Source organism: Hemitrygon akajei, chromosome 12 (assembly GCF_048418815.1).
Source record: "Hemitrygon akajei chromosome 12, sHemAka1.3, whole genome shotgun sequence".
Lineage (NCBI taxonomy): Eukaryota > Metazoa > Chordata > Chondrichthyes > Myliobatiformes > Dasyatidae > Hemitrygon > Hemitrygon akajei.
The window spans coordinates 97,372,826-97,394,296 of record NC_133135.1 but is presented as its reverse complement, the minus strand read 5'-3'; the positions used below and the strand labels follow the sequence as shown (position 1 = coordinate 97,394,296).

Here is a 21,471-nt window from a genome sequence, read left to right as displayed (position 1 = left end):
TTTCATGAGGTCTAGAATACAAGAGCAAGGATGTGATGCAGTTGGTGTGGGAAAATACAGTATTTAAATTGGGATGGACCACTTGCATGGTCCTTAAAACAAGTTCCACATTTCTTATTGAAGCAAGCAAGAATGGTAGGGTGAGGGAATCAGAGATGTGGAACATCTAGTCAAGAAAGAAACTTACTTAAGGTTTAGGAAGCAAGAATCAGACAGGGCTTTAGAGAGTTACAGGTAGCATGGAAGGAACTTAAGAATGAATAGGAGAGCTAGAAGGGTCATGCAAAGGCCTTAACGAGTAGGTTAAGAAAAACCCCAAGGCATTGTAAATGTACATGAACAGGAGGATAACTAGAATGAGGGAAGGACCAATCAGAGATAAAAGGGAAAACGTGCCTGGAGTTGGAGGAGGTAGGGGAAGTCCTTAATGAATACTTAGCTTCAGTATTCACCAGTGAGAGGGACCTTGTGGAATGTGAGGACAGTGTAAAACAGGCTGATATGCTGGAACATATCAATGTTAAGAAAGGGGATGTGCTGAAACTTTTGAAAAACACTGGGATAGATAAGTCGGTTGGGCTAGAAGGGATATACCCAGGTTGCCACAGTAAGAGATTGCTGCATCTTTGGTGATAATCTTTGCATCTTCACTGGTCACAGGAGTAATATCAGATGATTGCAGGGTAGCAACTGTTTCTCCTGTTTTGAAGAAAGGTAATAGGTATAACTCTTGGCAATTATGGACCAGTGAGTCATGTAACAGTGGTGGCAAACTACTGGAGAGGATTCTTAGAGACAGGATTTACGGGCATTTGGAGAAGCACAGTCTTGATAGGGGTAGTCAGTATGGATTTGTGAGGGGTAGGTTGTGCCTCACAAGCCTAACTAAATTCTTTGAGGAAGTGACACACAAATTGATGAAGGTAGAGCAGTGGATGTTGCGTATATGGATTTTAGTAAGGCATTTAACAAGGTTCCTCATGGTATGCTCAGTCAGAAAGTCAGGAAGCATGACATCTAGGGAAATATGGCTGCATGGATTCAGCATTGGCTTGCCAACAGAAGGCACTAAGTGGTATTAGATGGATGAATTTTGCCTGGAGGTTAGTGGTGAGGGAGTTATTGGAAGAGTATCTAGGGATAGGAATTATGTACATTTGGAAAGGCATGGCCTGCTTAGGGACAGTCAATTTGGCTGTACAGGGCAGGTTTCATCTTACAAATGACTAAGTTTCTTTTGAGGAGTTAATAAAGGTGCTTAATTATGGCCATCGATATGTGTATAGACTTAAGCAAAGTATTTGTTAAGATTCTTCATGGTATTTCATTTTTAAAATCTTTATTAATTATTATTAAAGATCAACAAAAAATACATTAAGGTAATGAAGTCAATATGTCATTATGTACAATGAAGAATTAAATTAGCAAATTACTGATTAACAAAGCTAAGCAATATATCAATAGTAAGAAGAAAAAATGAAGTGTTAAGAATATGTAGCCTCTGTGCCTCCAGTTGACCCCCGTTCGCCTAGGGTAAACCGCCGTCGCCCCACCAGTAGTGCAAATACTTCTGTGCAAATACGGTGTAATGACCCCCCCCCAGTACACGCTCGCAAGAGAAATACCAGACAATATCCAAAAGCGAGTAAATAATTGCAACTTTATAGTGATTTCTTAGTGATGGGTTAGTAGAAACAGATGACCTAAAGGCGCCAAAGTAATAATCAGTTTGTCAGTTTGTGCACATATTTTAATACGTTGGAGCTCATGCCTCCGGTTCCCTTCCACAACGACCTTCCGAGCCTTCGGCCACCATCCAGACCAACTCCCGCTCAGCTTACACAGACAAGATAGCATAACAATTCTCCATTGGTTAGTTTTCCCCTTATCAATACCCATAACCCAAACTTATGAGTCACAGGATCCCATTACAGCATTACAGAGCAAGCCATTTCTTTATAAAATACAGAAAAGCCATTTTGTTAGCCTGAACAGTTAACACCACTGTTACTAGTACTGAGAACCCTATAAGTATTTTTTGAAAGAAAAAAAAAGAACCCCTACTAACTAAAAAAAAAACCGAAAAAAATCCCCAATGGGAGCACAACCCCGAAGCTATACATCATACAAGCTTCCACAGAAGAAAAGCATCAATCTGCCAACTCAAATCCACTTAAACAAAAATCGGAAGGAAACCATATTGATTAACTCAAATCAGATGATATTAGCAGGCAAATGAACCCCACCTTTTCTCAAAATCAAATCGATGATCTAAAGTTCGACTTCTGATTTTCTCCAAACTAAGATATAGCATCACCTGAGAAAGCCATTGTATCAAAGTAGGAGCAGAAGCATCTTTCCATTTCAACAAAATAGCCCTTCTGGCCAATAATATAACAAATGCAATTACATGTTGGTCTGATAGAGGGATGGTACCAAACAAAACTGTCAATTTATTAGGTTGTAAATTAATTTTTAAAACTTTAGAAATTGTAGAGAAAATAGATTTCCAAAAATATTTCAATACAGAACACAACCAAAACATATGTGTCAATGTGGCTGTCTCGGTTTTACATCTATCACACTGACTATCAACATTAGGAAACATTTTAGACAGTCCTTTGTGAAATACAGTCAGCCCTCCTTATCCATGGATTCCGCATGCGCGAATTCAACCAACTGCGGATCGCGAAAACCTGGAAGTGCTCTTCCAGCACTTGTTGTTCGAGCATGTACAGACTTTTTTTTCCTTGAATTTTTCTTGAATTTTTTTTCTTGACCGACGTAGCCTAACACTTTTTCAATGACTGATGGTGTTTCACCTCTTTCCGATCGCTTTATTATTTCCACTTTATTTTCAATTCCCTAAACAATGCAGTATAACAACCATTTTACATAGCATTTACATTGTATTAGGTATTATAAGTAATCTAGAGATGATTTAAAGTATACGGGAGGACGTGCGTGGATTATCATGCATCGGGTTCGAAAAAAATCGGAAGTTCTCTTACTAGGTAAGTCGGAACAGGTACAACCAGTATTATTTAATGTCAGTTAGTCAAATGTTTGTCTTAGTATATACAAACCCCATTTCCAGAAATGTTGGGTTATTTTCCAAAATGCAATAAAAACAAAAATCTGTGATATGTTAATTCACGTGAACCTTTATTTAACTGACAAAAGTACAAAGAAAAGATTTTCAATAGTTTTACTGACCAACTTAATTGTATTTTGTGAACATACACAAATTTAGAATTTGATAGCTGCAACACACTCAACAAAAGTTGGGACAGAGTTAAAATAAGATTGCAAAGTGCACAGAATATTCAAGTAACACCGGTTTGGAAGACTCCACATTAAGCAGGCTAATTGGTAGCAGGTGAGGTATCATAACTGGGTATAAAAGTAGCGTCCATCAAAGGCTCAGTCTTTGCAAGCAATGATGGGTCGTGGCTCACCCCTTTGTGCCAAAATTCGTGAGAGAATTGTTAGTCAGTTCAAAAGGAACATTTCCCAACACAAGATTGCAGAGAATTTAGGTCTTTCAACATCTACAGTACATAATATTGTGAAAAGATTCAGAGAATTCAAAGACATCTCAGTGCGTAAAGGGCAAGGTCGGAAACCACTGTTGAATGTGCGTGATCTTCGAGCCCTCAGGCGGCACTGCCTAAGAAACCGTCATGCTACTGTGACAATTATAGCCACCTGGGCTCGGGTGTACTTCGGAAAACCATTGTCACTTAACACAGTCTGTCGATGCATCCAGAAATGCAACTTGAAACTGTATTACGCAAGGAGGAAGCCGTACATCAACTCTATGCCGAAACGCCAACGAGTTCTCTGGGCCCGAGTTCATCTCAGATGGACCAAAAGACTGTGCAACCGTGTGCTGTGGTCAGATGAGTCCACATTTCAGCTAGTTTTCGGAAAAAACGGGCGTTGAGTTCTCCATGCCAAAGATGAAAATGACCATCCTGATTGTTATCAGCGAAAGGTGCAAAAGCCAGCATCTGTGATGGTATGAAGGTGCATCAGTGCCCATGGCATGGGTGAGTTGCATGTATGTGAAGGTACCATTGACTCTGAGGCTTATATTAGGATTTTAGAGAGACATATGTTGCCATCAAGGCAACATCTCTTCCTGGGATGTCCATGCTTATTTCAGCAGGACAATGCCAGACCACATTCTGCACGGGCTACAACAGCGTGGCTTTGTAGACACAGAGTGCGTGTGCTTGACTGGCCTGCTGCCAGTCCAGATCTATCTCCTATTGAAAATGTATGGCACATCATGAAGAGGAGAATCAGACAACGGAGACCACAGACTGTTGAGCAGCTGAAGTCTTATATCAAGCAAGAATGGACAATATTTCCAATTGCAAATCTACTACAATTAGTATCCTCAGTTCCAAAACGATTAAAAAGTGTTATTAAAAGGAAAGGTGATGTAACACAAGGGTAAACATGCCTCTGTCCCAACTTTTGATGAGTGTATTGCAGCCATCAAATTCTTAATTTGTGTATATTTACAAAATACAATTATGTTGGTCAGTAAAACTATTGAAAATCTTTTCTTTGTACTTTTGTCAGTTAATTAAAGTTTCACGTGAATTAACATATCACAGATTTTTGTTTTTATTGTATTTTGGAAAATATCCCAACTTTTCTGGAAATGGTTTTACCTTTCGATGCATATAAAACACTTAAGAACGTATGTTTCAGCGCCGGGCTTGGGAATGAAAGTTCTCGGGACTCGGGACAGATCGCTCCCGAGTGCGCTTTCTACCGTACTGGGTTGATGTGAGGATCAAAAACCCAAAACCCCAAAGCCCAATGATTAAGCCACTGCGTTGCTTAGTAATAATTGTAACTTTCATCGGGGCAGAGCCTTTCTCACTTTATCCTTTAAAATTGTTCTGATAGTTGACCGACGTAGCCTAACACTTTTCCAATGACCGAAAGTGTTTCACCTCTTTCCGATCGCTTTATTATTTCCACTTTATTTTCAATTGTGATCGTGATTATTTTTATGAACAGAAACACTGCGCATTCAGAGCTCTGGTGCCAGGTCTTAATGATCACCGCACTGAGACAGGTTAAATAAGGTCTGGAGTTCCGCTGGGTCCTAAGGTCCACTGGATTAAGACAGGTTGCATAAGGAACTTGAGCATCTGTGAATTTTGGTATCCGCGAGGGGTCCCAGAACCAATCCCCCATGGATAAGGAGAGCCAACTGTAGAAATGATGCACAATTTTAAATTGAATTAAGGAGTGACTGGCACAGGTCAAAGAAGAGTTAACCAACTTCAAAATCCTGAATGGTGGTGAAGGAGGAAGTGTAAGGGCAGGTGTAGCACTTGCGCACCACCAAACACATCTTTCCCTCTCCCCCTCTTTCTGCTTTCTGCAGGGATCGCTCCCTACGTGACTCCCTTGTCCATTCATCACCCCCATCCCTTCCCACCGATCTCCCTCCTGGTACTTATCCTTGTAAGTAGAACAAGTGTTACACTTGCCTCCTTCACCAGCATTCAGGGCCCCAGACAGTCCTTCCAGGTGAGGCAACACTTCACCTGTGAGTCGGCCGGTGTGGTATACTGCATCCGGTGCTCCCAGCGTGGCCTTTTATATATTGGTGAGACCTGACACAGACTGGGAGACCGTTTTGCTGAATACCTACACTCTGTCCGCCAGAGAAAGCAGGATCTCCCAGTGGCCACACATGTTAATTCCATGTCCCATTCCCATTCTGATATGTCTATCCATGGCCTGCTCTACTGTCAAGATGAAGCCACACTCAGGTTGGACGAACAACACCTTATATTCCATCTGGATAGCCTCCAACCTGATGGCATGAACATTGATTTCTCTAACTTCTGTTAATGCCCCTCCTCCCCTTCTTACCCCATCCCTGATTTATTTATTTCCCCCTTTTTTTTCCTCTCTGCCCATCACTCTTTGCCTGTTCTCCATCTCCCTCTGGTGCTCCCCTACCCCTTTCTTTCTCCCTAGGCCTCCCATTCCATGATCCTTTCCCTTCTCCAGCTCTGTATTCCTTTTGCCAATCACCTTTCCAGCTCTTAAGCTTTACCCCACCCCCTCCTGTCTTCTCCTATTATTTCAGATTTCCCCCTCCCCCTCCTACTTTCAAATCTCTATCTTTTCTTTCAGTTAGTCCTGACGAAGGGTCTCGACCCGAAACGTCAACACTGCTTTTCCCTATAGATGCTGCCTGGCCTGCTGCATTCCATCAGCATTTTGTGTGTGTTGCTTATAAAGGTCTTTATGATTTTTAGTAATAATAATATCTAAATATTTAAATGTCCATAATTCTAAAAGGAATGTCATCATATATAGAAACAGAATCATTTAGGGGAAATAACTTACTTTTATGCAGGTTTAGTTTATATCCTGAAAACTTCCCAAATTCGTTTAATAGTTTCTATAAACTAGGAATGGATTCTTCAGGATTTGAAATATAAACTAAGAGATCATCGGCATAAAAGGAGATCTTATGAATAGTCCCATTTATGAAAATTCCATGGATATCTTTAGCTTCACGAAGTGCAATAGCCAAGGGTTTCAGCACCAAATTAAATAACAAGGGACTTAATGGACATCCTTGTCTCGTACCCTGCGAAAGCTGGAAAAAAGGAGATCTGCAATGATTACTAATAACAGTAGCAATAGGGCTTTTATATATAATTCTGATCCACTTATTAAAATTAATATCAAAGCCGAATTTCTCTAAAACGTTAAGTAAGTATTTCCATTCAACTCTGTCAAATGCCTTTTCGGCATCGAGAGAGACAACATATTGGGGAGTCTTAGAAAAGGATGAATATATAATATTTAACAGTCTCCGAACATTAGAGAAGGAATAACAGCCCTTTACAAAATCTATTTGGTCTTGAGAGATAATTTTAGCTAGAATGTTCTCCAGCCATTATTTTTGAAAGAATTTTAGCATCCACATTTAATAATGAAATAGGTCTATATGAAGCACAGTCAGTAGGGTCTTATGTTTCTTAAGAATTAAAGAAATAGAAGCTTCATAAAATGTGGGAGGTAACTCTCCTATCAAAAAAGAATCTTCAAGCATTTCTAACGTATATGGAGAAAGTAATTTTTCAAATTATTTATAAAATCCTACAGAATAACCATTCAGTCCAGGAGCTTTACCAGATTGCATTGAAAAAATAGCTTTCTGAATTTTGTTTTCAGTAATAGGAGCATCAAGAGTTTGTTGATCTTCAACAGAAATTCGAGGAAAATCGATCTTTTGTAAAAAGGCATTGATCTTAGAAGAATCAACTGCAAGTTGAGATTTATAAAATTCAATGTAAAAGTCTTGAAAAATTTTATTGATGTCTTCATAATTACATGCTAAACTACCATCTCCCTTACGAATTTTTAAAATTTGTCTTTTAGATCTAGCTGCTTTTAATTGAGATGCTAATAGCTTATTATTTTTATCTCCAAACACATAAAATTGACTTTTCAATTTAAGCAAATTTCTTTCAATAGGATAAGTTAATAATAAATTATATTGTGATTGGAGTTCAGCTCTTTGTTTGAATAAATCAATGTTAGGAGAGATTGCATAAATATTATCCTAGTCTTTAATTTGTTTTGAAATCATATCTAACTCTGTTTTTGTCTGTTTCTTAAGCTTAGCTGAATAGGCGATTATCTGACCACGCAAATATGCTATAAACGTATCCCATTAATCAATTTCGACACATCTCCCGTATTATTAAAAAGAAAAATATCTTTTATCTGAGTCTCAATAAATTTGACAATGTCCGAACTTTGTAATAAATTTTCTGGAAAACACCAAGGCAAATTTGCAATAACGACATCATTCAATTCAGAAGCTAAGCTTAAAGGCACATGATCCGAGAAAACAATAGCATCATATTCACATTTCTGGACTTTGGACAGAAATTGGGGATCAGCTATAAAATAATCGATTCTCGAATATTTTTTGTGAACATGTGGAAAAAAATGAATACTCTCTATCATTAGGATATAAATATCTCCAAACTTCAACCAGGCCAAAATCAATTAAAAAAGAGTTAATAAGTGATGCAGAACAACTCAAAAGCCACTGATTGGTTGAACTCTTGTCAATCAAAGGATTTAAACAATAGTTGAAATCACCACCTATTAACAATATATATTCATTTAAATCTGGCAATAAAGCAAATACATTTTTTTTTAAAAAAGAAGGATCATGTACATTAGTTCCATATAGATTAACCAGGACAATTTTTCTATTACAAATTGTTCCTTTTACAATTAAAAATCTACCATTAATATCTGACATAATGTCTTCTTGGATGAATAAAATATTAAATTTAATAAAAATAGATGCTCCCTTTGGTAGGTTGATTCATAAGATAAAGATGGGATCTGAGGTGAATTGTCAATTGTAAATTTGGACTTGGAACTGGATTGTCATAGAATATACAGAGTAAGAGTGGAAGGCTGTTACTTTGGCTAGAGGTCAATGACCAGTGGTATTCCATAAAGCAGTGGTGCCCAACCACTGGGCCACAAAGCATGTGCTCCCGGGCCGTGAGGGAACAATATGAATTGTGGTATGAAACGATATGAGTCAGCTGCACCGCGGCCTGGTGATTGGGGACCGCTGCCGTAAAGGATCAGTGCTGTGACCTCTATTGTTTATGATTATATGTCAATGATTAGGATGAAAATGTAGATGGGTGGATTAAAGTTTGAGGATGATACCAAGATTGGTGGATTTGTGGACAGTGTACAAGATTATCAAGGAATGCTGTGGGATATAGATCCATTACAGATACGAGCCGAAAAGTGGCAGATGGAGTTTAATATGGGCAAATGTGAGATGTGGCACTTTGGGAGGTCAAATTAAAGGAGAAAGTGTACGATTAATGGTAGACTGCTTAGTACAGAGGGATCTTGGGGTCTAGATCCACAGTTCACTGATGCTGGTTATGCAAGGTAGTAAAGAAAGCATATGGCACGCTTGCATCCTTTGGTTGGAGTGTTGAGTATAAGAGTAAAGAAGTCAAGTTGCAGCTGTATAAAACTTCAGTTAAACCACACTTGGAAACATTGTACTGTATGCAATTCTAGTTGCCTCAGGATGTGGAGATTGTGGAAATGGTCCAGTACCAGTTTACCAGGAGGCTGTTTGGATGAGAGGGCATGAGGTACAACAAAAGTTTGGATAAACTTGGGTTGTTCTCCATGGAGTTTTGGAGGCTGAGGGAGGAACTGATAGAGGTTTTTAAAATTATGACATGCAGAGATAGATAGTGAGAATTTCTTTCCCAGGGTAGAAAATCAAAGCACTAGAGAACATGTTTCTGAGGTTAAAGATGGTGTGATTGGCAAGTGTTTTTTTATGCAGATTGGGTTACCAGGGGAAGTAGTGGAAGCAGGCTATTCGGTTGAGTTTGAGACTTTTAGGTAGATACTTGAATACAAAGGTAATGGTAGGATATGGATAATACATGGGGTGGGGCGGGGGCATTTAACATAAATTGATGTCAAGGTTGGCACAATACCATGGGCTGAAAACCCTGTCCAGTGCTTACTGTTCTATGTAATTACCATTTGCCAAGAGAATGCAGAGGTCTAATTTATAGAATTCTCTCATCTTACATATACTAAATCCACATTGGGACCTGACCCTTCAACGGGGTAGGTTCAGCCAGTCTCCTGAGAATTGGGAACCAGGTGAAGTTTGTGTTGTCCCTTGGAGTTCAAGGGACAGTAGTGGGATAGCTATGCTGGAAACTGGTCTGACAATAGGTATGGGCATTGGGATAGAAGATGCGTGTCATTTAGTTGCAATAGCTTGCACCCAGAAGGTATTTAACTGCTTCCCATTGATACTTTGGCTTTTTGTTGACCCTGGATTTTCAAAATCAGATAGAAAGAGACCATTCATTAAGCCTGTTGAACTATTTTATGAACTTGGATGCTTTTGTGTGATGTCAGCTTTGTCTTAGTGGGGAACACTGTTATAGTTTAAGTCCTAATCCAGGGCCAGCATGTGATCTGGGCTAACAGTCCTGTACAGTACCAAGGAAAAGTTGTTCTGTAATGAATGTGGTCACTTGAATGAGACATTAAACTGAGGCTCCAACTTCCCCTTGGATAGATCTCGGGTGCATTTTCCTTGATGCCCCTAGCTGCACAAATAATTTCTGCTGTAATTTGATGTATGGAAGTTGGGCTCTTAAAATTACTAAATTTAATGTTCTTAACTGACAATCTTAATTACTTTAGACTAGTAAATGAATAATTATAAGCCAGGCAATCTAAACTTTGCACTGCAATGCCTTGGTACCTAATTTATTAGATGTCACTAACTTATTCCCTACTCATTGTCTAAAATATGGACCTTTTGTGCTATATACCAGACAGAGCATCCAAATTAATCAAGCTCTTCTGTTGGCCAGTTTGAAACTGACACCTCAAGGTCAAGTTTGTTTATTTGTCATTCAACCATACACATACACAGCTAAGGAAGACATTATTCTCTGTGGCCAAGGTGCAAAACACAATTCATGTAGTCACACACAGTGCATATTGTTACGATCCAGCACATAGAATCACAAAACAAAACTTTAATTGTCTGCTTTTGAATCAAATTATACATACAAGATGTAAATTTTTTAATTTTTCCTTTCTGAATTAATATTTCTATTTCACTAGGTTTTGGTATCAACATTGTTTGTCCCAGTTTTTCTCGTAAATAAGCTTTTAATTGAAAATAACAGAAAAGAGTGTTATTTGATATTTTATATTTATTTTTTAATTGATCAAACGACATCAATATACCTCCTTCAAAACAGTCACCTATATATTTAATCCCCTTTTGAAACCAATTATGTAAAAGTAGGAATTGATAAATCAAGACAAAAATGGGAATCTGATCTGAATGTTAAAATTGATGGAAAAAATTGGTCAAGATTATGTTCTGATAGTATGAGAAATACAATAAATGTTCGACTTAGATTAATACAATATAATTTTTTACATCAATTATATATAACACCACAGAAAATAAATAGATTAAATTCAAATATGTCTGACCAATGTTTTCGATGTAAACAAGAAATTGGTACTTTTTTACATTCTACCTGGTCTTGTTCTAAAATTCAACCATTTTGGATTAATTTAAGATTTTTATTGGAACAAATTATTGGAGTACAACTTCCACATAGCCCATTGCTATTTTTATTAGGAGACATTGAAGGGACAATAATGAAATTTAAATTGAATAAGTATCAGAAAAAATTTATAAAAATTGCTTTGGCAGTAGCCAAAAAAGTTATTGCAGATACTTGGAAATCTGATTTAAATTTAACTATGGATCGTTGGAATAATGAAATACATAGTTGTATTCCATTTGAAAAAATTACGTATAATTTAAGAAATGAATATGAGATATTTTTGAAAATTTGGTCACCATATTTACGAAAGATAGGATTAGATACATAGGTCCTTTGAAGATAAAATTATAGTAATTGGGGAAAGTGAAAATAAATATCAAAATTATTTTGAACTCCATGGAACATGTGGGGATCCTCCGATATCCAGGCAATCTTTCTTCTCTTTTCTTTCTTTCTTTCTTTCTTTCTTTTTTTTTCTTTAGATAAGGATTAAGGGGGGAGGGTTAAGGGGAGGGGGGAGGGTTAATATCACTTTTCTTACCATTTCATTATTACATTTATTCTTGTAATTTCTAAAATTCAATAAATAAATAACATTTTAAAAAAACACAAAACTTAAAATAGTACAGGGCCCTGAGTGGTGTGGCCTGAAGATTGACAGGTTGACATAAATGCAAGGTGGATGTTTATGTAAGACACGATAATGTTACTGGCACTATTATAATAAAACAAAGCAGTTGTATAAATATAAGAAACAACAGGAAAAAAAGATGAAAAGTGACCAGTGTAGGATGATAGTGTGTCTGTGACCTGATGTTATGGTTGCAGTTTTCCCCACTTTCAGCTACTTTGAAAATATAAAAAACAAAAGTTTCTCCATCAATCCTATTTGTATCAGATTAGCATTCATTAACACAGGTTTTAACTCTCAAGAATGAATATATTGGTAGTTTTTAATCATGTTGAGGATGTCTGTGATTGCATGTATTAGCACTGTCTGTTTAAGTTAATTTGCACCTCAGAATATAGTGCCTGTAAAAAGTATGCACACCCCCATGAAAGTTTACATGATTTATTGTTTTACAACATTGAGTCACAGTGGATTTAATTTGGCTGTTTTTGACACTGATCAACAGAAAAAGACTCTTTCATGTCAAAGTGAAAACAAAGTGACTCTCTGCAAAGTGATGTAAATTAATTACAGATATAAAACACAAAATAGTTGATTGCATAAGTCCTTAAATACCTCCTTAAATAGGACACACCAAATCATCACTGGTGCAGTCAATTGGTTTTAGAAGTCAAATAATTACTTAAATGGAGATCACCTGTGTGCATTCAAGGTTTCAATAGATTGTAGTAAAAACAGACCTGTATCTGGAAGGTCCAATTGCTGGTGAGTCAGTATACTGGCAAAAACTATACCATGAAAACATAAGAACACCCCAAGCAACTCCACAAAAGCTTTAGTGGCTGAGATGGGAGAGACTGTGCATACAGCAACTGTTGCCTGGTGCTTTACCAGTTGCAGCTTTATGAGAGACTGGCAAAAAGAAGCCACTGTTTGAAAAAAAACCTCACTTGAAATCTTGGCTAGAGTTTGCCAGAAGGCATGTGTGAGACTCTGAGATCAGCTGGAAGAAGGTTCTATGGTCTGATGAAACCAAAATTAAGCTTTTTGGCCATCAGACTAAATGCTACGTTTGGCTTAAGGCAAACACCACATATAATCAAAAACACACCATCCTTTCCATGAGGCATGGTTGTCATTGCATCATGCTGTGGGGATGCTTCACTGCAGCAGGCCCTGGAAGGCTTGTGAAGGTAGAGGGTAAAATGAATGCAGTAAAATACAGGGAAATCTTGGAGGAAAACCTGATGCATTCTTCAAGAGAACTGCAACTTGGGAGAAGATTTGTTTACCATCAAGACAATAACCCTGAGCATGAAGCCAAAGCTACACAGGAATGGTTTAAAAACAACAAAGTTAATGCCCTGGAGTGGCCAAGTCAGAGTCCAGACCTCAATCCAATTGAAAATTTGTGGCTGGACTTAAAAAGGGCTGTTCACTCAGGATCCTCATGTAATCTGACAGAGCTTGAGCAGTTTTGTCAAGAAGAATGGGGAAAGATTGCAGTGTCCAAGTGTGCAAAGCTGATGGGACCTATCCACATAGACTCAAGGCTGTATTTGCTGCCAAAGGTGCATCTACTAAATGCTGACTTGAAGGGGTGAGTAATTATGCGATCAGTTATTTTGTGTTAATAAGTGTAATAAATTTAGACCAATTTGACAATTTGTTTTCTTTTGATCAGTGTCAAAAAAGCCAAATTAAATACATTGTGATTCAATGTTATAAAACAATAAAACACCGTACCTGACTTTCCTTGTGGAACCTTTTGGTCTCAGAGCTAATGATTGTGTTTTTAAAATATTTTTCTGTGCCCTTGTCTGTTGTTCTGCTGTCTTTACAAATTAACAGTTCAAAATCCAACAGATGGTAAAATGTTTATGTTGCAGTGCTGCTAAGAGATGCTTTAATTGAATGAATTTGGATTGATGGAAGTGTGTATGGTATAATGGTTTCAACTGTTGCTGTAGGTGTAAAACTTGCCTACACTCACCATGCTTACATGATCAAGCCTATCACCAAATTCAGCGAGGTACTACAAGTGGGAAGTATTTAGCTATCACTATCACTAATTTACCAGGTGATTAAATGCTATCCACTTATTCCCACTCATTGCCCTTTCACAAACCCCTGAAAATATCCCACTTCATTTAGCATTGTTGAAGGTTGGTAAGTGGCTGGATGCAGCAGAGTCCTTTCTCAGTTGCTGAGGGAACCAAAAATGAAAATGACAGAGACATAATCAGTCCTTCAATCTGCATTGGGTATGGAATTAGTGTGGATTAAGGTATAGTCTGTCGTATGACATGGCAATTCAAACAGGTAATGAGCTAAGTCCACACAATATAACATTTATGGAATAGTCATTGGAAACCATTATCATGGATAGAATAACCTCTAGTTTAAAAAGTATAGATTAATCAAGACAAATCAGTACAGATTTCTTAAATATTTCTGACTAACTTCACAATTACCGTAGATTTCGCACTACAGAGCGCACCTGATTAAAAGCCGCTGGCTCTAATTTTAGAAAGAAAATCAATTTTGTACTTGTACAAGCCGCACCGGATTTTAGGCCGCAGGTGTCCCACGTTGTAATATGAGATATTTACACAGAAAGATATTACACGTGAGGATTTTTTAACTTTTAATTAAATCCATATGGTAACATAAACAAATACTTATTGCAAATGCTTTTTTTCGAACCGTGCCTGTAACGCGGCTACTTTTAAATATACATACGTATCGGTAACACACAAATTACGTTGCGTATACTTTTTTACTGAACAACATTCCAATATCTCCTAACGACTGGTAAAAAATATATATACTGCAGCCTACCAGGAAAAGTTATTGATCGCCTTTAACTTAAAAGCAGCGTTTTCGCTCGGCTAATGTGCTCCCCCCCACCTTCCCGTTTATCGCAAACCGGTATTTCCCACAAGACGCGGCGAAATCGGATGTGACGTCATAGCATCCCGGGATGTAGTACAGAAAACAAATATAGTTAAAACACTTCTAACTTTAACTAGAAAATACTAACAAATGAATTACTAAGCGAAAATATTATAAACTAAATAACTGCCATAAAGGCAGCACAATGCTTTTCTTCGAGTGTTTTCCATGTTGATGGGGGTGAGTACAAATGACTGATTTACAATAATTTAATTGTGAAAGTGCGCTTGATTTATCGTACAATTTCATTGGACCTCTGTGAACTACTCATCAATTTTATTGGTCTACTGTTACGAGGCAAAATGTTTTTGGCGGCATGAAAAAAAATCATGCATTAGCCGCACCGTAGTAAAGGCCGCAGTGTTCAAAGCTGTTCAAAATGTGGGAAAAAAGTAGCGGCTTATAATCCGACATCTACAGTATTTGATGAGGTAATAGAGAGGGTAGATCGGGCCATGTACTAAATATCCACATGGACTAGAACTATTTGACTAAGCATTGTAAAAAAAAATAAAGTCCAAGGAATTACCAGAAAGAGGCAGTTTAGATGTATAAGCCAGTTTGCCTGACTTCAGTGGCTGGGAAGTTGTTGGACTCCATTATTAAGGATGAAGTTTCGGGGTACTCATGATAAAATAGGCCAAAGTCAGCAAGATTTCCTTAAAGATAATCTTGCCTAACAGATCTGTTGGAATTCTTTTAGTAAATAACAGGCATTATAGACAAAGGAGAGTCTGTGGATGTTGGTTACTTGGATCTTCAGAAGGTGACAAGGTGCTGCACATGTAGCTGCTTAACAAAATAAGAACCCATGATATTATAGGAAAGGTACTAGCATGGATAGAAGATTGGCTGACTGGCAGAGGCAATGAATAGGAATAAAGGGGGATTTTTCTGATTGGCTGTTGGTGACTAGGAGTTGGAGTTGGGACCGCTTCTTTTCATATTATAGGTCAATGATTTGGATGACAGAATTGATGTCTTTGTGTCATGGACAATACAAAGATAGGCTAAAGGGTGTGTAGTGTTGCAAAAGCAGAGAGTCTGTGGAAGAATTTAGATTGAGAGAATATGCAAAGAAGTGACAGTTGGAATATATATGTAGGAAAGTGTACGGTCATGCACTTTGGTAGAAAGAATAAAGGTGTAAACTATTAGAAAAAACATAGAAAACCTATAGCACAATACAGGTCCTTCGGCCCACAAAGTTGTGCCGAACATGTCCCTACCTTAGAAATTACTAGGCTCTATTATATTAGAAATTACATAGCCCTCTATTTTTATAAGCTCCACGTACTTATCCAAAAGTCTCTTAAAAGACCTTATCGTATCCTCCACCACCATTGCCGGCAGCCCATTCCACGCACTCACCACTCTCTGCGTAAAAAAACTTACCCCCTGACATCTCCTCTGTACCTACTCCCCAGCATCTTAAACCTGTGTCCTCTTGTGGCAACCATTTCAACCCTGGGGAAAAGCCTCTGACTATCCACACGATCAATACCTCTCATCATCTTATACCAGCCATCCTCCGTTTCTCCAAGGAGAAAAGGCCGAGTTCACTCAACCTGTTTTCATAAGGCATGCTCCCCAATCCAGGCAACATCCTTGTAAATCTCCTCTGCGTCTTTTCTATGGCTTCCACATCCTTCCTGTAGTGAGGCGACCAGAACTGAGCACAGTACTCCAAGTGGGGTCTGACGAGGGTCCTATTTTCTAAACAGAGAAAATTCAGAAATCAGAGGAGCAAAGGGGCTTGGAAGTCCTTCTGCAGGAGTCCCCAAAGGTTAACTTGCTGGTTGAGTTGGTGGTAAGGAAGGCAGATGTAATGTTAACCTTCATTTTGAGAGAACTAGAATATGAAAGCAAGATGGTAATGCTGAGGCTTTATAAAGCATCGGTCAGACCACACTTGGAGTATGATGAGCAATTTTGTGTGCCTTATCTAAGAAAAGACGTGTTGGCATTAGAGAGGGTTTAGAGGAGGTTCACACGAATGATTCTGGAAACAAAAGGGTTAACATATTAGGAGTGTTTGACAGCTCTGGGCCTGTACTCATTGGAGTTTAGTAGAATGAGGACAGATCTTATTGAAGCCTATCAACAAAATTGAAAGGCCTAGATAGAGTGGATGTGGAGAGGATGTTTCCTATAGTGGGTGAGTCTGTGACCAGAGAGTATAGCCTCAGAATAGAGGTATATCCATTTAGAGCAGGGATGAGGAGGAATTAATTTCTTTAGCCTGAGGTTGGTGAATCTGCTAGAGTTCATTGGAGGTTGATAGGTTCTTGATTAGTAAGGATATCAAAGGTTATAGGGAGAAGACAGGAGGATGGGGTTGTGAGGGATAATAAACCAGCCATGATGAAATGATAGATAACTCGAGGTGTTGAAAGGCCCAATTCTGCTCTTATGTCTTATGGACATAAACGAAGAATTAATTGTTTTGTCACTAGCCCATTGAGTTCATTGCCAACTTCTTGGTGAGGAACCCCATCAGTTTTATTTCCCTAAGAGCCCTGCATCTTATCCTCTTCCCCCTTTAGTTCCTTTGCCATTAATCTCCACTAGGAAGCAGTTAACCTATCTGCATGTCTCTGAGGTATGTGAGGAAGCTGGACCAAGTTATTGTTCCCTTCAAACCTGGTCTCCCATTCAATTTGGCCAAAACTCATCCTTCAAATTATAATATCTTATTCTAGCTTTCTCCCTGTATTCCAGGCATTATGTAGTGAACACTGAAGCAGAGAACCTTCATCGAGCCTTTATAATGCTCTGCTTCTATGTCCAAATCAAGTCTGGATTATTGGATTACTTCACAGCAAGTACTGTGAGGTAACAGATACAATGAAAAACTTGTAGGAAAATCGCAGGAACATTGGTACAGACAACACACACTATATAAATTATACAATATAGTAAAAATCTGTGGGGGGAAGAAACACAAATTGATCCATAGAAGTCCAAGAGGTGGTGTGTACCTGATGTTTGCAGGAAAGTACCAACTTCTGACAGCCCAGAACCTGCCACGATTATTGACATTCCCAGGCATTCTTAAAAACACAGACACATTTCCAGGATTGTTCTAAATATAGGTCCAATCCTGTTAACTGCTTGTCGATATTAAACCAGAGTTAAACCTTCCTTGATGTAATATTTGTTTTGCCTGTTGATCATTAGGTTGCCCCTGATTCAGTCTCTCCAGTATATGTAACTCCTCTCTGTTTATTTGCTCAATATAAGTAGTTTGCCAAAGGCAGCAGAGTGGTTTAGGAAGATTGGGAGCATGAGATAGAGGTTGTAGATTAACTTCATGCAGCTTGAAGCTGTGTCAACTTGATCAGTGACAGTAGACCAAGAGAATATCAAAGCTAGAAGAGGTCATGGGTGGTGGTATTTGCAAGCAAGTCAACCATGGTGGGGAACAGTGCTTACCAACGGCTTATTGAAACATTTAAAACCCACCCACCTGGACTCCAGGGAGCTGCCCTCCCTATTGCCTTGCCTGAGGTAACATCAGTTGTCTTGTTCCTGCTACATCCTAATGAATTAATGTCCTAATATTTTCAGTTTTTAAAAAACTTTGAGAAAGGAGTGTTGTACAGTATAGAAACACAGCATGTCAGGCTGCAGCTGTGGGGAGAAAAACAGTTAATTTTTCAGGAGGATGGAACTAAACACTCCACTGATTTTTGGGCAGGTTAGAAAGATCTGTGGAGATGGCAGTCAAAGATTTCCATTTAAAATCACTTCTAATATGACCTCAACTTTAGAAGTTTTATGGAAGGTTTGCCCTTGGGCAATAACTGTAGAATGGTGAAATCAACAATATAGTAACTACACCAAAATCTCTTCAACTTTTTGCCCTCTAATACCCCAGCACCTTGAGATCCCAGGTTAAAAGTAGACAAGCTGTACAGATGACTCAGCTGACATAGTCTCTCCTTCTCTGCCTCTCACAGACAGTGATAATGAATTGTCGAGTGGCACTGGGGATGTTTCCAAAGAGTGTCCTGAGAAAATCCTGGAATCGTGGGGAGAATTGCTGCAGAGATGGTGAGTAGCACAGCTAACCACGTAGAGTGTGTTTGCTTCCTGCCACAGCATTGTTTGACATTTCTTCTGTGGCTATTGGCAGAACAGTTAACTGCGGTGGACCAGCACCCAACTCCAACCCATCTTCTGTGCCTCTTCCATTATCTTTCCTTCCCTACCTGTTGCACCCCTTGCATCCTTACACACCCCTGCTCTCTTGCATGTGCCTCCCCTCTTTTTACTGTTGCTGTGGTCATTACCACCAATGTTTTCCTTTGTTCCCACCCAAGACAGGTTTCTGTAGGTGGTTCAGCAGGAGCTGCCTGACCCAAGACTAGACTTCCTCACTTTGCACCATTGCCCGGCAGGTCAGCATGATACTGGGCAAGTGCTGCAATGTCAGAAGCACTGGGTGTAGGAGGAAACAATATATTGAGATCCTGCCCAGTCTGAGAGATCTCACCTTGCCATTTGAAGAATAAGACAGGAAATTTGCCTATTGTCTTGGCTGTTCTTTGTCTCTCAATCTCTGACAGGGCAGCACTTCCTCAATGTTGTGCTCCTTTTTTAGTCTGGATTAAATAAATTCTGGGGCCAAGAATGCTAAGCAAAAAGTAAACTACGCTGCCATACAGACAAAGTCATGATGTTGTGCTGGGGTCACAAAAGTATCCAGCACTGAATTTGAAAAATGCTATTGTAGGAGTGGGTTTATTACAGGTTTTCCCCACTATCCGAAGGTAGAACGTTCCTATGAAACCGTTTGCAAGCCGAAATGTAAAGCGAAGAAGCAATTACCATTAATTTATATGGGAAAAATTTTTGCGTGTTCCCAGACCCAAAAAATAACCTACCAAATCATACCAAATAGCACATAAAACCTAAAATAACTGGAACATACAGTAAAAGCAGGAATGATATGATAAAGACACATTCTATATAAAGTAGAAATATTGTATGTACAGTGTAGTTTCACTTAGACAGTGAGCCAAAATAGATTTGGAGAGAAAAAAAATCGGCCCATAGGCACATGCACATGCATGTACATGCCTACGCACGTACACACATGCTCACCCGCACAAGGTTTCACGGTCATGGTAGTCTTTCTCGGGGTAAACACATGTATAAAGTGGGCGTCTTTTTTCGTAAAAGCGAAAATCCTCTTCAGTTAGCGAAAACGGGTACTAATGTAGGTCTTTCGTAATAGTGAGCTGTCATAAAGTAACGTTCGAAAAACGGGGGCCACCTGTACTTAAGTATATATATTTTTATTGACACATGTGACACATGCAATACATGCTGAAGCTTTATTATGACTGAGCAGTAACCTTGGGTTGTGACTTGTCCTCAGTATGTATACCTATTGACAGTGTCTCTTCCTTCAGGCACAGCAATCTGACTACCAGACCCAAAGGGTTGTCTGTCCTTGTTAAACGTGGCATTCCAGAAGCACTCAGAGCAGAAGTTTGGCAGTTGTTGTCGGATTGCCACGATAACCAAGCAATGCTGGAAAATTACAGAATCCTGATCACTAAGGTAGGAAGTACCTCAGCAGTGGAAGTAGAAGTAGGTGCCTGATTGATGAAGCATCCAGAGTCCTCTACATCATTGTATTGTATTCACACTCATAGACCAGGAGTTGTATTTAAATTTGAACCCTGTGTTCATATCTTGCAATGCCACAGGACTGTATTCACACTTGCAGACCCATGGATCAATGTGAAGATCAAGGTGCATGGTCCTATGTTCATTCACAGCCTCACTGCACCATGCTCACAGTTTGCTTTCATACAGAATGGTATTCACACCATTGTAAGCTTCTTTATTCAAAATTTTTACACGTGTAGTTCTGAATACATACATGTAAGTGTGTGATTTAGTGGTTGGATATAGTCATGTGGGATTTATGCTCACCTGTAAACTCGCTGATAGCATTTTCACAGGCCTTTGAATATTTTCTGTGAAAATTCCTCAGGTTTATCCGTAGGATGTGTTTGCAGGGGCAGTTTTACATGTTTTGGGTTTGACTGGCTCTGTATTATTTCAGTTCTGGAGAATTTCTGTTCTGCTAACTGTTCAGTGTTCAACTTACTGTAACACTTGTACATTCAGTTGATTTAAATATTGACAATGGGTTCACTTTTCTTAAGATGCATTTAAAACTTGCACACTTTGTATCATTAAACATTTATGTTATGTTAATTTACCACATGCTTTCTTTTGTGTCCTCTGTATTAATTGTCTTTGTACTGCATCAGCTTCCATGCCATGCAGTTCACAGTGAGAGTCTCTGCATTAACTGGCTTTTTCATTACATGAAGGACCAAAACCTTGATTTCGTATTGGGGAATAATTGCTTACCATTGTTTTCATTTTGTCAAAATGCCCCAGTAGCTGAGCACTGAACCTGGGAGTTGTGCTTAACTTGGAGCCTTCACTGAATTTGGATTGTTAGTGATGGAGGTAGCTTTTCTTGCTTTTATTCCTCCTACACCTGCATTTTGGGGGTTTTGGAAGAGTTGTCTGTAATTGGCTCCAAATGTATAATGTGTTCATGTGATGTGCACTGTGAAGCTATAAAGCTGGTGTGTTTTCTGGAACTTTCTCTCAATAGGCATTGAAAGCAGAGTCCTTGAATGTAGACTTGTATAGATTGATAAGCAAAAGGGTTCT

At 38.7% G+C, this 21,471-nt stretch overlaps 1 protein-coding gene across 5 annotated transcripts in view; it reads left to right on the top strand.

The window, feature by feature from the left end:
* rabgap1l (RAB GTPase activating protein 1-like) overlaps positions 1-21,471 on the top strand; it is a 587,017-nt gene that overhangs the window by 161,263 nt on the left and 404,283 nt on the right. For 4 of the 5 annotated variants that reach the window (XM_073063719.1, XM_073063720.1, XM_073063721.1 and 1 more), the window contains exons 12-13: positions 18,726-18,819; positions 20,184-20,334. In XM_073063719.1, the coding sequence (XP_072919820.1) occupies positions 18,726-18,819; positions 20,184-20,334 (245 nt within the window). Of the gene's footprint in view, positions 1-18,254; positions 18,274-18,725; positions 18,820-20,183; positions 20,335-21,471 lie in introns of those variants that run through there. The other variant, XM_073063723.1, reaches the window with a different exon arrangement.